Source organism: Tiliqua scincoides, chromosome 8, assembly GCF_035046505.1.
Source record: "Tiliqua scincoides isolate rTilSci1 chromosome 8, rTilSci1.hap2, whole genome shotgun sequence".
Classification (NCBI taxonomy): Eukaryota; Metazoa; Chordata; class Lepidosauria; order Squamata; family Scincidae; genus Tiliqua; species Tiliqua scincoides.
Genome location: NC_089828.1, coordinates 21,826,994 through 21,843,680, shown reverse-complemented (window position 1 = coordinate 21,843,680; position 16,687 = coordinate 21,826,994). Strand labels below are relative to the sequence as shown.

General features: G+C 45.6%; 1 protein-coding gene across 1 annotated transcript in view; it reads right to left on the bottom strand.

The window, feature by feature from the left end:
• The window catches only part of CSPG4 (chondroitin sulfate proteoglycan 4), a 111,346-nt gene extending 109,180 nt beyond the window's left edge, over nucleotides 1-2,166 (bottom strand). Inside the window, exon 1 of the mRNA XM_066635916.1 lies at nucleotides 2,066-2,166. Coding sequence (XP_066492013.1) covers nucleotides 2,066-2,162 — 97 coding nt within the window. The 5' untranslated portion in view covers nucleotides 2,163-2,166. The remainder of the gene's footprint in view (nucleotides 1-2,065) is intronic.
• Nucleotides 2,167-16,687: the final 14,521 nt, after the last annotated feature.

Sequence of the window (16,687 nt, the reverse complement as noted above, 5' to 3'; positions counted from 1 at the left end):
GCGGAATATAAATCCAATAAATAAATAGCATACAGCCCCACCTGAGCTGAAGCCATATGGAATTTCTGCAGAGTTCCCCATTTGATTAGTTCCTTTTGACCCTTCTGCCCTTTCTCTTAAACTACATGTTCTTCCAGGTTCCTTAGTACATCCCCTACATTGCACCCACTTTAGTTTCCTTGATCTAGGCTCCCCCTGTTCCTTAGCTTCATGTCAGAACCTTCCTCACAATCTTTAGTCTTTTGCACAAAACTTCTGTGTCCCTGAGGTCTCTGAGAGGTGTTCATCCCAGTCAAACTGACAACTTCCTCTTCCCTCATAGAATCTTAACTACAATCCACATTGCTCCCTGAGCACTTGAACATTCCATGCCATCCCACCAGCTCAGTCAACCAGTGTCCAAGGCTTCACTGCCACAAGTCCAACATAACATCAGTAGATAAGTGGATGTGCTCAGTTATCTGACTGTATAATTACAACATGCAATTACAAAAAAAAGCACATGGAATATTGTTGGAGGCAATATTAATCCAAGAGCAGAAAATGAACACAAATAAATGAACAAAATGACAACTAGAAATACCTGCTGTATGATCAATTGAATACTCTTCCAATTTCTGAGCCTTTAGCCTGTATTGGTCACAGTGCAATCCTATGCATGTTACTCAGGAATACGTCCCACTGTGTTCAATGGGGGTTATTCCCAGGAAAGTGTGTATAGGATTGCAGCTTTCATTTTCCCCTGTACAACCGTGAGGACTAGGAACATACTTTTATTAAAGAAAATGCTGACCTTCTCAGAAATGTGCACCAGAACCATGGTGGAACCCTGAATTCCTTGCCTAATCGTGCAACGATAGCCATCCTGAATGCTTCTGGGAGAAAGCCAGCAAAGGTGTGTATAACTCCAAACATCAGGTCAAACATAAGCCAAAGTTCTGAATGACAAAACTAATAACGCCCAAGGCTTACATGTGACTTTGCCTTGGTTCATTTTTGCTTATTTTTAATTTAAATAATTAATAATTATTAATTATTAATTTAATTTAATAAGATATTTGCTTTATTTATTTACATTATTTAGTGCAATTTGTCAAATATTAAATATTTTGTCAAATATACTTTATTTTTGGCTCAGATTTTGTTTATGGGCACCTCTGATGGCTTTTACAGCACATTCCGATGCATATCTACTTAGAAGTAATTTGCATTGCATTTTTTTTTTTAAATGAGGCTTACTCCCAGATAGGTGTGTACAGGATTGAAGCCCATTCTGCAAAAGGGATGTTCTCACTGACAGCATGAAGAAAGGGTGGGACCATTGCACTGCAACGATGCCCTCTGTAGGAAGAGATAGAAAAGGTATTTCCTGATGCTCCATCCAGTCCCATTTATTGGTTGACAGATCTGGTCTCCACACTCCATGAACAGACAACTAAATAAAACCTATTACTAGACACAGCCCCATGGAGTTCCATCATCAGGGCTGATTTCACAACTTTGCATGCAGTTGACTCTATTGTGTAAAAACAAAACCAAAAACACCCATACAACTTAAGTCCCCTTCTTTTTGGACATCTGCATTGATGTATCTAATAACAGCAGTTACCAATGGATGTTCTGAATGAACCTCTGATAACTTCCATTTCACCAAAAAAAGCCCACTCCTCCTAATACAAGGAAAGGACTTGATCTTTCTGAGCATCCCAACTGAAGCACCCCCCAAGCACATGTCAAAAGGCGCTGTCTTCTCCAAGTCCATCCTGACACAACCACAAGAACGTTCTGGTCCTCTGAGCATTTTCCTAAAGCTGGCCATGTCTCCAGCCTGTTCCAACCCATCTTGGCTATGGGACAATTGTCTTTCACCAAGCTGTACATCTATTTATCTCTTTAGAGGAGAACACTGAGGCTGTTCATTGCACCTTCTGCTAATGCATGCACGCATGTTTACTGATCATGCTTTTCCTTGGCAAAGGTTCTGTCATATTTTTCCCCTCACTCATCCAGTGTATGAAAACCGGGAGAAACTTTGCAATGAGACGGGAGAGTACCGAAGACTTACCTCCAGACTCTGGGTTTGCACAAAGCGGCGATATGCACAGTAGAAGCTGGAAGAGTGGCCGAAACACCCAAGTTATCGAAGGAAGGCTGGACCTCATGGTATTGCTAGAATGGACCGGCAGCTCAGACCATTCCCTGGGCAGGGAGAATGAGGGAGGAAAGGAGGCGAGAGCTTTAGACAGAGGCTGTGTCTGTTTTCAATTGAGGTTCTGCTACTACTATATTTAATAAACTTGCTGCCGAGGGAGGGACATTCCGAATTTCCCCACCAGTCGCAAACCAGGCTGGGTTAAAACAGACATCTCTCATATTACAAGTCAGTTCCCCTTCTTAAAGGGCTAGTGCTCTCCCCCCCCACCCCATTCCCCTCTTTTAAACTCTGTGAATATTCCCTTGTTCTTTTCTCCTGCTTGTCATAACTGGGCACTGGCCAGGCCTTTAGCTGCTAACTGTTCCATATGGTTATTAACTGTGTAAAAGAAAAGAGGGAGATGCCTTGGAGCTGTGGCTAGACAGCATTTGAGTAGACTTGAGTTCCTGGGGCCTTACCAGGATTCAGAGGTTACAACCTGGAGATGCTGGGTCTCTCTTAAAGCTATGAAGCTGCCCAATCAGTGCCCTCAAACCGTTCTCCTTCCAGACCTGTAATGTAGCAGAACTGGAGTTTCCAACATGACATCTTATTGGCTGCATTATGGAACGATGTTATTTATGAAAGACTTTGACAGGTTTGGTAGTGGCAATAGTGGCATCAGATTTGGGAGCATTCAGGTTTGGGACATTCAGTAAGTCAATACTGAAGCATTAGGAAGAGCTAATTTAATATAGGGCAGAATCCTAACCAGTTCTACTTAGAAGTCCTATTTTGTTCAATGGGGCTCTCTCTCAGGAAAGTATGGTTAGGATTGCAGCCATAATTCTTTTTTTTTTTCTTTCTCCTTTAGAAGAGGTGTACCCTGCCTCATTCTCAGTGAGACTTTAGGCAGCACACAATGTAATTTGCAAGACAGCGGACAATAACAGCAATAACCACAAAACAAATTTCACAAAATGTGTAATAAAAGCACTCCACTACACATAAACATGAACGAAGTAAATATGTCCTTCAAGAAAGTCGAAAAGAGAGGAGGGAGGAGGCATAGCAAATCTCCTGGGGTTCAACAGTTCCACAAGGAGGGGGCCACCACAAAAAAGGCCCTCTTACGTGTTACATCAAGCAATTGAGGAACATGCAAGAGGACCTCCCCCAGAAGGTCTTTGGGCAGTATGGGGATGCAGCACTTCAGGTGCCCTGGTCCAAAATTTTTAGGACTTTAGTGGTCATGACCAGCACTTTGAATTGCACCTAGAAGCAAACAGGCAAGTGGTGCAGCCAGAATAATAGGGCTGTAATGCGAGTGTAACATCTCACCCTGCATTTTGTATCAGCTGTAGCTCCTGGATGGTCTTCAAGGGAAGCCCATGTAGAGTGCATTGCAGTAATCCAGACAAGAGGTGGCTAAGGCACAAACATTCAAAGCTGGGTCTAACTGCACCAGAAACAGATGCACTGGCGCACCAGATAAAGCTGGGTAAAGGCCATTTCCCTGGCCGGGACCAGCACCTAGGAATCCAGGTCTAGGGCCAGGTTCAGGAGCACCCCCAAAGTGCAAACCTAGTGCAACTCCTTCCAGAACAGGGAAACCCACTGATACTGACCTAGTAGATCTCTGGACAAAAAAGACTGTCCGGTCCAGATTTAATTTCAGCTTATTGTCCATAGTCAGAATGTCAGTGTTTTAAATGCAGGCAGGTGTCAAATTCTAGAACAGCAAATAGGGCAGCAGATATTATTATTATTATTATTATTATTATTATTATTATTATTATTATTATTATTATTATTATTATTATACCGCTTTTCAACTAAAAGTTCACAAAGCGGTTTACAGAGAAAAATCAAATAACCAAATGGCTCCCTGTCCCAAAAGGGCTCACAATCTAAAAGATGCAAATGAATACCAGCAGACAGCCACTAGAACAGACAGTGCTGGGGTGAGGTGGGCCAGTTACTCTCCCCCTGCTAAAAAAAGGAGCACCCACTTGAAAAAGTGCCTCTTACACAGTCAAAATCAGAGACTGGGAAAGGGCACAGATGCTTAGTAATAGCCCCACAGCAGAGATATTGATGATACTCAGGAGCAAGCTCAGAAGCTAAGACTTCATAGCTTGGTGGGCTGGGATTGGCCCTAGTTGTAGTCTGACTGAATGTTCAGCTAGTGGTACTGCAGTCTAGATGGCACCCTCAGAGCACAGAGCTCAGTCTGGCAGGCTGGTGGCACAAAAGGCAAGATGCTGAAGTCTAAGACCCCATCCTCAGGTGTCCTCCAATCAGCAAACAGAATTAGGCAGTACATTATGGGAAGTGCCAGGCTAAAAGGTGGCCAATGAACTCTCAAATTAGGAGCTATGTATGTTGAAAAGTGGCCAGTAAATTTAGTGAAATATTCTCTTAATGGGGCTTCTGGGGCCAAAAATGGAATTTTGGCTCCGTTCTTAGCTTTTTCGTTTAAGGATTATTTGCACACAGTCTTAACTGGCCCAGTGGACACGGGCTGCCCCTGGATAACTGTATAAGCTGTATAAACAGTTTTCGGGGAGATCGGACCACCTCAAAGAAAGAGGCTGTTATGTCTGGTTTTTTGGCATGATGCCTCCATGTGTGCAGCACAACAGTATATTGTAAAACATCTGCTTTTGCAGCTGGATCTCCCCCCATAACTCATTTTAGCTAACTTCCTCCTCCGACCCCAGTTTTTCCACACACATTGCCTTCTTATCAAATATCCATCGCTCACATTACCCAAGTCTCTTTGATCAAACATCTTATTTTTGGAGTTGCATCTTATTTGCTTTGCAAATAAGTAAGGAATTCTAAGCTTGATGCAAGCTCTCCCTCTTTTCTTGGCATTTGCAACACACCCTCCCAGTTTAGCAGTAATTGTAAATTTAATTAATGTGCTGTTTATTCTTGCTTCCAGATTGCTAATAAAGACATTAAATAAACCTGGTGTGTGGCTGGTTCTCGTAGAGTTTTATGCACACGTCCCTATGGCTCAGTAAATTTGTTGCTTAATTCTATTAAGACCCTCAGATCTCATTTTACCAAGTCTGGCTGATTTGGACAGATCAATTTTCACAAAATATTTCCTCTCCAGTTTTTACTGGAGCTCTACGACTGATAGATCTACATACATGGCTACTGAGTTTTGTTTTTTATTAAAATATATATTTTCTCTTTTTTATTCTTGTTCATGGCATATGTTAAAGAGGTAATTCATATGCATAAGTGTAGGGGGAATGGCTTGGGTCAGACCCTTTTATCCTTCCGTTCAGATGGAGTTGTAACTTGATAATTTTCAGGGAGACAAACTCTCCACTTAGAGGGAGACACTATTAAGATCAAATAGGTATGGGAATCTGATGGCCTGCAGGCACATGGCTTTATAAAGTTGATATTTATCCCAAGTCAGACCATTAGCAGAGGGGTTTTGGCTCAGAGACAAGTATTGAACAGGTGGAACAACAGCCAAGGACCCATGTCCATAGGACAGCTTACCTGACTGGGCTAACCTCTGAACTCTCAGTACTGGCAGTGGTGATGATGTCCAGTGCATGATGGAGAGCAGACAGGGTGCACAGTGCCTAACTTTGCCATAGGGCTTCAAGCAATCTGGTATTGGCCTTGAGTAGAGCACGTATCTGTCATGCAGAAAGCCCCAAGTTCAATCCCTTGCATCACCATATAGGGCTGGGGAAAGACTTGGAAAGCCACTAATAGTCAGACTACACTGAGTTGAAGGGATCCTTGGTCTGATATGGTAGAGGATCATTTCATATGATCTGTCTTACCTTAGAATTGCCTTCTCTGGCCAGCACCACCTTTCCAACACCTTGGGCACCAACTCTTTCCAGGTTGGATCACTGGGATCTTGTTAGTTGAAAATACCAAGGGCTGAACTTGGGATCTTCTACATGCACGCCATGCGCTCCACCCATTGAGCTATGCCCCCAACCCTCCAGGGCTGCATTTACCTTGGAAGATGAGCACCTCCTCATCTTCTTCTTCATCATCTCATCAAGATGAGGGGGGATAAATTGTGGGCTATCAATCTTTCAGTCAATAAATAAACAGTTTCTGGTGAAATTACCTGTGGTTCTGGGTTGCAGATCTTTGGAGAGAGAAATTGCTCCTCCAAATCCAGTCTCTTCTGTAGGTGCCCAGAAATGATTCTGTTGCATGTCAGGCTGGAGATTTTGGAGGAGATAAGTAAATTCCAATGCAATGGGGGTTAAAGGAGAAGAGGGAAGGAAGAAGCCAAGCAGGAAACTTATAATTAACCAGCTATGAAGTGCCCGAGCAGCTGGGTTCTAAGGCACACAGATTCCCTGCCTTAAGGAGCTGGCAATCTCTAGCATAAAGCAGAACTGGTGTAGTGAAATAGCAAAGAGAGTGAGCTGCAAACCAGGGCTTCCTCAGTTCTGATCTCGCCTCTGCCAGGACCTCACTAGGAGGTCTTAAATAAGCCATACTCTGTCAGCTCCCCAGCTTCAATATGAAGATGATAATATCTGCCTTGCAAACATCATTAGGATTATATATGTGCTTTGCACACTCTAAATGCACTCTGCACAGGCTAAGAATGACTGCAAAATCAATTCACTCTTTGCTTTATTCTCATTCTCTCCTTGCACTTGTGAATTGCCTTGGACATATTAGGTCCTTGCTCAAAGAGCTCTGCAGTCAGAAATGACGCAACAAAACATCTCTAAGCTCGCGTTGCCAAAACAACATCCACGTACTTCCCCACCACTTCTCTGAACTGTCTCAGGCCAGGCTTCTTGGTTGCACTTCTCCATTGCCGTGACATCACCACAGAATTGTGGGACAAAGGCCAGACAGCGGCCAATGGAGGCAGTCACCTCAGGCAGCAGATTGGCAGGGGGAGTCTGCCACTACTGCCACTGTTCTACCTGTTTTCTGGATTAAAAAGGAAGAAGGGACCACAGCAGAAGTAAGGAACATGGAGACACTCTAGCTCCCCACTCTCTTTAGCTCCCCACTCTCCTTTCCGCTCCCTCTGCCACTTCATTCTTCTCCTCTTAATGCAAGGAGGAGTGGTGGTGGAGGAGGCTGGCACACCTTTAGATAAGAGAGGTAGTGTTTGTATTCTTGCTTCTAGCTCCAGAAAGTCTTGGGCCAACCCTGAGAATACCCAATGTTATGTATGTAAGTTATACAGGATCGAAATCCTGCATAACTGATTGGCCCAGACTTATGGCTGGCCAATCGGGTGATGGATCAAAATCCTGCCATCCGATTGGCCCTCTAGTTAACATTTCAACTGCACCAAACATGGGACGTCTGGGCAGAGCTAAAGGGTATAAAAGCCAGGGGTATTTGCCTTGTGTCAGATTCATTGCCAGGTTCTGTTCTGAAGATGGAATAAACATATTGAGCTGTTATTGCTATGCCTTCCTTTATTCGCATGAACCCACTACATAACACCCAATTACTTCAATTACATATTTTCATGCTTAGCTACAGTAGTAGGGAATGGGGACTAGGAGGTTGTGTCAAAGGGTCGACCAAAAAGGTGGATTTTGGAAAGGGATTTGAAGAAAGTAGGTGGTCTTTCAGAGGTGTTCCAGGTATGAGTGAAAGTGAGGGCAAAAAGGCAGAGTTTTTGAGGGAGCAGAAGATCCTTGCGATGGCTGAGGGTGGTGGCTTTGGGCAAGTGAAGGCCACAAGCAGGGATGTCTTGGAATATAAGAGCAAAGAGATAAGTAGTGAGCAAGGCCATGGAGGACTTGAATGTAATGATGAGAAGCCCACGCCAGATCTGGGAATGGACTGGAAGCCAAGCTCCTCATTAAGGAGATGCATCTTACCATGAGAGTGCTGAGAGGTGAGTAATTTTGGCAGCAGAGTGCTAGAAAGAGGTGAGGAGACAAAGATGAGAGATCACAGTGATCAGAAGGAGATATGACCAGAGTATTAATCAGTTTTAGACAGAGAGGAAGGGCCACATATTGTTAATGTTGCACCATAAGAAGGGACAAAAGTTGGTGATGGACAGTGTGGGGAGAAGCACCCTTCCTTCTGGAGCAAAAAGCAGCCATGGGGGGGGGGGCAGGGGAATCCTGGAGTGGAACTGAGATGGGTTGAACTGAGATTGTCCCTTGTTGTTCTAATCTGGATCAATCCCCCTTATTTAGGAAACCTAACCAGGCACACAAAGTACAATGCCATGATTAATGTAATTTGTAGTTTGGCTCTAAATGCACCTACATGTGGTTAGCAGGGCTGGTCCAACCTGGAGGCTGACTGAGAGGGGTGCCTCAGGCAGCATATTGGCAGGGGCACTCCACCTGCTTCCTCCCATCTCTGCGCTTCCTACTCTTTAGTTTCAAAGAGGAAGGGGGGAATGGAGCAGTAGAGGAAATGTGGTGGAAAGGAGACACTCTAGCTCACCTCTTTGTTCCACGATCCTTCTTTTGTTCCATTCCCCTCCACCTTTCTGAAACCAGAGAGCAGGAAGAGGTGAGGAGGAAGAGCAGCAGAAACAACTGGTGCCTCGTCTGATGTATGTGTGTGTGTGGATGGAATTTTGTGTGCTGCTTAGGATGCTGGGGGGTCTTGAACTAGCCGTGGGTGTGAAATAACAGGTTACTCCTATGAATACAGCTACTGTGAATATCCAGACCATTACCACCCACCTTCTTGGTTCTCAGCTGGTCAAGAAGCAGTGAAACTGACTCAGTCATAATTGTTAGGGTACTTTCTGACATACCCCAAAGGACTGGATTCACACACCCTGCAATATTAAATTTTGGCAGCAGCTCTGTTGAGGAGCAAAGAAATGGACATGTAGGAACAGAGGAGGTCAGCTGCTCTGCTCTGCTCTGAAGTGCTTGAAGCAGTTAAAAATACATCCTAATTAGCCAGGGACAGCTGTTGCCTTTGAAAATGCTGGGATCAGTAGCGACTCAAATGCTATGAACAGAATCTACAAGGGCACCAAGCAATAACCAGATAATTTCCTTCCTTAATGAACTTCCCTGGTCACATCCTCTGGCTATTATGCTGTGCCATGTCATATGAAAATCTAGATCAGGTCTGAAATAAGTGGTTCTCACACATTTATCACCGGGACCCACTTTTCAGAATGAGAATCTGTCAGGACCCACCGGAAGTGACGTCATGACCAGAAGTGACATCATCAAGCAGGAACATTTTTAACAATCCTAGGCTGCAACCCTACCCACACTTACCCAGGAGTAAGTCGCATTTACTATCATTGTTAAAAGCATGTACATAGTAGCTTGTTAAAAGTACAGATCTGTTAACATTTCCCCAAATGCAGTCGCATACCGTGGTAGCATCAAGTCTAATATATTAAAAATAAAATATTGAAATGAATGGGGACCCAGCTGAAATTGGCTCAAGACCCACAGTTTGAGAAACACTGTTCTAGTAGATGTGGAGCCCTCTGTGGAGTCAGTAACCCTGCAACTTCTCCTGCCAACTCTGTCGGGTCTGGTAATGCAGAACATGTTATCATCCCATGGCTCCACAGTCCTGCTTTTAGCATTGTTTGTTTGCCCATAGTAATCCTGCTCTTCTAATTGCATCCTTCTTCATCAGGTTCATGGGTGGCAAAAGTTAAAATTGGGTCATTTTTGGGTGGCCTCTGTGCCTCACCCCTTTACCTTTTCAATCTGTTCCTTTACTGCTGGACCAATGGGAATGTCCTCTAGAGAACCCACAATGATACAGGGACCTCTGGAGAACTCTCCCATTTGGAGATCTGACCCAAGCCAAACTGGGGCCTGAAGCAGTGCCAAATTCTGCCACCCCCCTGCATGCGTTAACATGCAGCATGCAACCCTCCTCCTCAGCTGTTGGAAAGAAGGGTCTTCATCAGGCAGAGTCAAATGGTGGAAAATCCATTCGCTCCTTTCCCAGTTTGCTATTTCAAGTAGCCATTTCACCGGCCTGCTCCTGACCATTTACAAATGGGGTGGCAGGTGCAGCGATGATGCCAGACTCTTGATTGATTTATGCCACTCCCGCCACCAGTATTGGGCAGTAGAGTGGATCAAGCCAAGCTGGTTGGGTCTCTGATGGGCACAACTGGACTGACTGACCCCAATACCAGCCGTTCCACTCTGGTTAGGGTGACCAGATGCCACAGAGGACAGAGCTACACTGCTTTCCAGCAGCCCTTGCTTTACATAACCCTTGCATCACCAGATGCAAGCCCGCCCCTTCTGATATTCCTTCTGTTAGCTAACTATTCAAGCAACAGAAGCCTCCTCCTCTAGGGTGTCTATTCGCAGCCCCCAGAGAAGCATTCCCTTCATTCCACAGCATGAACACAGTGTCTGGCCCTCTTCTGCCTTGTCTCTCTCATTCAGAAGTGGACGACAATTTTCAAATGTGTTGTATATATGCACAACTTTCTCAATCTAGTTCCTGTTTACAGAGGTTTTTATGCTCTCGTTCCTTGGGAGACTTCCAGATCATAAACAAAACTGCCGTGAAGTTAGACATAAGCTCCCAACATGGTTTAAAACATTTCTAAGCACTGTCGATTATTCAGGGGAATGCAACACTGCTAAGGACCAGGGGCGGGGCTGGGTGGAACAGGGCAGCAGCTTATTCCATAAATGATTGCAGAGCTTTTCCCAGTTTCCACGGGTGGGAGAGAGACAGAGATGGACTGGATCTACTTCAGTAGCAGCACAATGACACCCAGAAGAAGCTGCCGAGTCACTGCTTAGTCAGACTCAGCTGAGCTCCCTCTACTGTGGCTGGCTCTGTTTTTCCTTTTATGAGAAAAGCAGCTGGACATTCCTTCTCTGGAATTTCAAGCTGGCTCACTAGTTCCTGAACCTGGGAGGAGTCCTGTACCTTTTAAGGACCCGTTCACAAATGTACAACTCCTGATGACTCAGAGCTGAAAACCTGGACCACTTCTATTGGAAAGGAGACTCCAAGAGTCTAGCAAGGAAACTCTGAGTATGCAACGGTCCGGCTCCTATGATGTGGCTGGGTGTGCTTTTGATGCAGCTTGGCAGGGCCGACCCAAGACCTTCCAATGCCTGAGGTGGTTGACCACATGCAGCCTCCCCTTATCTGATAGAGTGCCAGCATGCATCTCTGTTCTTCCTTCCGGGGCTTTGAAGCTGGGAAAAGATCAAAAGAAGAAATGTGGGAAAGAAGAGAGTGGTAGGTTAGAGTGACTCTAGCCTCTCTAGCCCACTACTCTCCTTTACACTCCATCTTCCACCCTATTCCATGATTCCCTTTTTGAATTTGGAAAGGGGGAGGAAAATGAAGAGCAGCAGAGGTGGGATGGAAGTGGGTGGCAGGCATCTGGGACCCTTTGTGGGGCCAGTTATTATTAATGCTTCAGAGACACTCTAGCCCACCACTCTCCTCTCCTTCATTCTTCCTCTTGTGCTCAGTTCTTTTTTCATAATCCATGGAACTGGAGAAACAGAAGCAAAAGTGCGTGGAAGTGAGCAGGTGGGCAATGGATGTCTCTTTGGCAATCCACCAACCATAGCAAGCCACCTCAGTTGGATGGGCAGACCTATGTTGGCATCCTTCAGTCTCAGAAGACTATGGTATTGCGCTCTGAATGGTGGTTCTGGAACAGAGTGTCCTCTCCAGTGCGCAAAGTCTGGGTAGAGTAGATATGGAGGACAGACTGTTTCCCATGCAGCAAATCCCCCTCTCCACATTGCTGAAATGGTCCAATGGAAAGGCAGAAGCCAATACGGTTGGTTCCAGCGGCGTCGCAGGAGTTGCCAGAGCGTGACTGTGTTCAGCCATGAACTGCCTCAGGAACTCCGGCTCCGGATTTTGCCTCGAGGTTGACTCCTGAAGCCTTTTCCATAACTAGATGTAGCCACAAGGCAGTGGAGGTTTGGGATCAGAGTTTTCCTTCTCTCAGATGAGCTGCTTTCCCAGGCTGACGAGTCCCATCTACCCGGTGGCTGTTTAGTCGCCTCTTACGACAAGTACAGCCAAACTGAGGGTCTATTCTTATCCCCCAGCCCCCATGGGCAGACCATGCACACACAATATCCTATAAGAGAACATGCCTGTATGCACTAAGATCAAGAAAGACTACTGGATTCGCCCCCCCTCCCCCCAGCTTTGCATCCTTCTGTATTGGCAGCTGACCAAGAGGGTAGCATTCCGATAAGGCTCCGAGAAATCTGAATGCGTGGCCAATGAAAGAATAACGCCATCATCGCACGTCACCCCTTCTTTTGATCAAGCCCTGTCTAGTGTCCCTTTGAGGATTGCTGCCTGCCGGGGGCAACTCCAGGGATGCCTGTCTAGATGGATAACAGATTTGTTTGTCTTGCAAAAGCTGTGGGTTTGTTTTCCTATCTGACTCAACATCTGGAGCGAGGTGGGGGAAGAGTTAACTGCGGTGGATCTGCGCCGTAGAGGAGACTGCCTTCCTGTTCAATGAGGCTGTTCATTTGAGACCTCTCCATGTTGCCCCACCCTTTGAAGGGACATTGGCAGCTTGCCCACCAAATCAAGCATCAGCTCCCCCCACCCTTCCTTCTGGTGTTGCCTTCTTCTCCCCCCCATCTATTCCCAGTGAACAACTGGGGAGAAACCTGGCAATCCCACAGTGGTGTTTGGGCAAAAATAATGTGCAGCCACCATGCCAAAGTTGTGTTTTTGCTAACGTCTCTGTGGGTCCTGAAGTTTCCCTGGCTGCTGTGAATGCAAACTATTTTGAGAGCCAACTAGTTCCATCAACCACTCTCTTCTTTTCAGACTACCATAAAAGGAACTTTGGGGTGGTGGTGGAAACTTTCCTTCTTACTGTGGTCACTGACAGTCTTGGCACAAAGCACATGCTGTTTGTGTGGAACAGCCAAGGCGGGATCCGTTGCTTTGCAAGGGGACCCATAAATTCTCCTCACCACAAGACACAGGTGGGAATGGAACATATTGCTATTTCGATATAATGCTATTTTGTGTTATATCAAGGAGCTTCACTTACACCATCTTATAATAAACTCAATTAGAGCTGTCAAGTTTGCCCAGTATCTCCAAGGTCCCTCCCCCCCAGACACATGGGTGCCAAAGGCCAATCTCAGGCTACTTTGAGATTACTGTTGGAACCAGGGTCTGCCTGTCCATGAGGCCAACTGAAGTGGTTACCAGCTTGTAGTAGGGAGGTCATCTCTGTCCACCTACTTGCCTCCGTTGCTCCTCCTCTCACTTCCTGGATTGGAAAAGGGAGAGGGGAACAGAAAGGAAGAGGAAATGTGGAAGGGAAGAGAGTGCTGAGCTAGAACATGGAAGAGTAGCAGGAGCAAAGGTTGACACATCAGCATTTGGCAAGCTGCCTCAGGCATCAGGACCTCTTAGGCCAGCCCTAGTTGGTTCCCACTGGGCACATTTAACCACTGGGCATTGCTTCTTTACTAGCCTCCAACTCAGTTGTGCCCCATTTTGAAAGGGCTGGCAGTCTTGTAACGTCACACTGCCTCAGAAATATGCAGTTTTTTGGAGAATCTGAACTGGCAGTCTTATCTACCAGAGCCTGGTAAGGTTGGCTGTCATTCCCCCAGAACTGCAGATGGTGGGCAACATGGGGCAGTGAAAGCATGGCTTCCTGAAAGTTCCTCACAGAGTTTTGGACAAACGCAAGCTCACTGCTCACAGTTCATTCTTTTCTGTCAACAACAGAGCTATACCCAGAGCTCCTGTGACCCAACCTCAGTGTTCCCAGGGAAGAAATGGACACAGACACCAGTGAACAGCTGATAACTAACAGGGATATGCTACTGGAGCCACTTCCTCGAGTCTTGAGTTGAGTCCAGAGTCTCCAACCCCCTTGACTTGAGTTGCCCACGAGTCATAATGGCTGCCGATTTTGACTCGAGTTCAAGTCTTTTTAAGAAACAAGCTGTGGAAGCGGCAAAAAAAAAAAGCGGCAAGTACACACTCAAAATCGAGTCTTGACTCGTCTATTTGAGCCTTTTCATTTTTATCGTAAAACCCCAGAGTCCCGAGTCAGCGCCCAAGTTTTTGACATGCATGACTCAAGTCAATAAGAGTTGCAAAAACCATGTGTTTTCGTGACTTGAGTCCATGTCATCTCAGTCATGGCCCATCACTGATAAGTAAGAAGAACATTTATTAATTAAAGCATCCAAGATAAGGGAAAAGCAGTATAGGGATGTGTCTCCACGCTACCACCTAACCGCCAGTATGATCATCTCCTAGAATGCCCCCTTTGTCTCATCTATATAGGCACCTTGTTAAAAGCAGGCAATGGCAGGGTATCTCCTTGAACTAGCAAAGCATCACAGCAATGAAGAGCAGCAACACTGAGCTGTCAAAGCCAAAGCTCCAAACTAAGGGAGCAGGCTGCCTCTATAGAACTCCTCAGATGGTTCTAGAAGCCTTTCCACATATGGTGAGGCCTTTGCTGCTGGACCTGACAAAGTAAGTTCTCCCTCTGGTCCTAGGCCTCTGCAACTGCCTTTCCCGCCTTTTTTTCCCTCCTGGCTTTTTGTAACTATGGTGCACTTTGTGGGGATTAAACAAGAACTTTGAGGTAAAAGTTTTGAATAACATGGATTCTCACAATTCAATCCTGGGCTGCCCGGCTCTCAGGGCTGCAGCAGTGCCAAAATAGCATGATCTGGGGAACCACTGGGCAGCAGAATGCGGGCCCAGTGCTAAAGCGGGCCCAGCATGGGCTCGTGCTGGGCTACCTCCAGCGCCGGGCCTGTGGTAAGGGCTCACAAATGTGCCATAAACGTGCCCTTATATCCCACTTTCTAGAATAAAAATCGAACAATGTGACATACAACAAGCTGTAAAATACAAGAAATAAATAAAAATTAAAAAGAACACCCAAAGAAGAAAACAATAATTAAAAGCACCTGCAATTCGTATCATTTTATTCCAAAACTGTGGGGAGGAAGGAAAAAAATTGGGTGCAAGTCTGTCTTCCATTGACCATCACAGTAGTCTGTGGGTTTTCCCTTCCTGGTGACCATAGTGCATAGAGTGGTTGCATCTTATGGCAAATAATTATGACCAGGGCAACATTTGAGCATCAACGTCTTCCATCCTGGAGTAAGGGCAGTCGTTTCTACAGTTAGTAAATCATGATTGAAATATGGCTCTCATTGTTCAAATGGGACTATGGGATCCTCCAGGAGCAAGTAGAAAGAAGAGGTCCATGTGTGAAAATATCACAAAAGCCAGCAGTCAAACCATTCTTGCTAGATGAGCAGCAGAGAGGGAATGAAACTCTTTGTTAGCTGAGCAACTCAGCAGCAACTCTGAGTAGAAGCAGTGGTGCTTGCCAGCACAGAAGGTCCATAACCATCACTGGTCTATTCTGAATCTTGTGCCTGGTGAGAAGGATACAGTATGTAAGATGCACACATATGGCAAAAATCCACTATTACACACACACATAGACTTCTGTTTTCACTTCTGCTAGAACCATGGCAATATAGAAATAAACAAGGCTTATTCCAAACTGGCATCATCATTGTCTGGGTAACCTCGGAACCAAACAGAACACAAGAAACTGTTTACATTTCAAAAAGGGGAAAAAGTGAGTGGGGAAGATGTTTCAGGGGGATCTGCACGGTTCCTCTAAAATTTGCATCCAGCTGTTGGTTACTGGTGGACGGGGAACACAGTAGCTGGGTGACCGATCAAAGAACAATTATTTTAATTCATAAGAACAACCAAATCATTGTGTGTTCCTATGACTGGTAGGAACAAGGCAAGGCAAAGGTCAGCCATAATGTCACAGAAACAGCCCTTGGGGAATCAGTAAAGAGCAGAAGTGATGGCACCCAACCAGCCCCTGCTGACTACATCACAGCCATTCATGGCAAGTAGGACCAATGTCAAGGATGAGCCAGGTTTGGTACTGGTTGACGGTCCATGACCACCACAGAGCTCAGCTGACCAGAGTGCCCTTGAACACTCAATACCAATGGCATGGTAGTGACCAATGCACCATCAGGGACAGGTGAGGGTGCCGTGGGGTGTCCAATGCAGGGCTTTCCCACAGGGCCCCCACCAAACTGCCATCAGCAGTGACTTCAAGAAAAATAAGAAAGACTTTCCATTGTTATTGTCAGAGGGGATGGAGGTGTGGGGTATAGTTGCCAGCTCCTGAAATTGAAATGCCTGGTGTCTGTATGGTGGCTGTGGGTGGAGCCAGGGGTGGCCCCTAGCAGGCTTTGGTGAGTCCAGACCTGGAGAACAGTGCAGAAGCTGGCTTAGTGGCTTGCCATGTACAGCGAAATAAAATAACCAGGATTGAGGGGAAGCTGGCCTCGACTCATGCTTTTCTAAATGAACTAAATGTCAAATTATTTATTATTATTATTAACAGTATTTATATACCACTTTTCAACTAAAAGTTCACAAAGCGGTTTACAGAGAAAAATCAAATAACTAAATGGCTTCCTGTCCCAAAAGGGCTCACAATCTAAAAAGATGCAAATGAATACCAGCAGACAGCCACTAGAACAGACAGTGCTGGGGTGCAAATGCAAA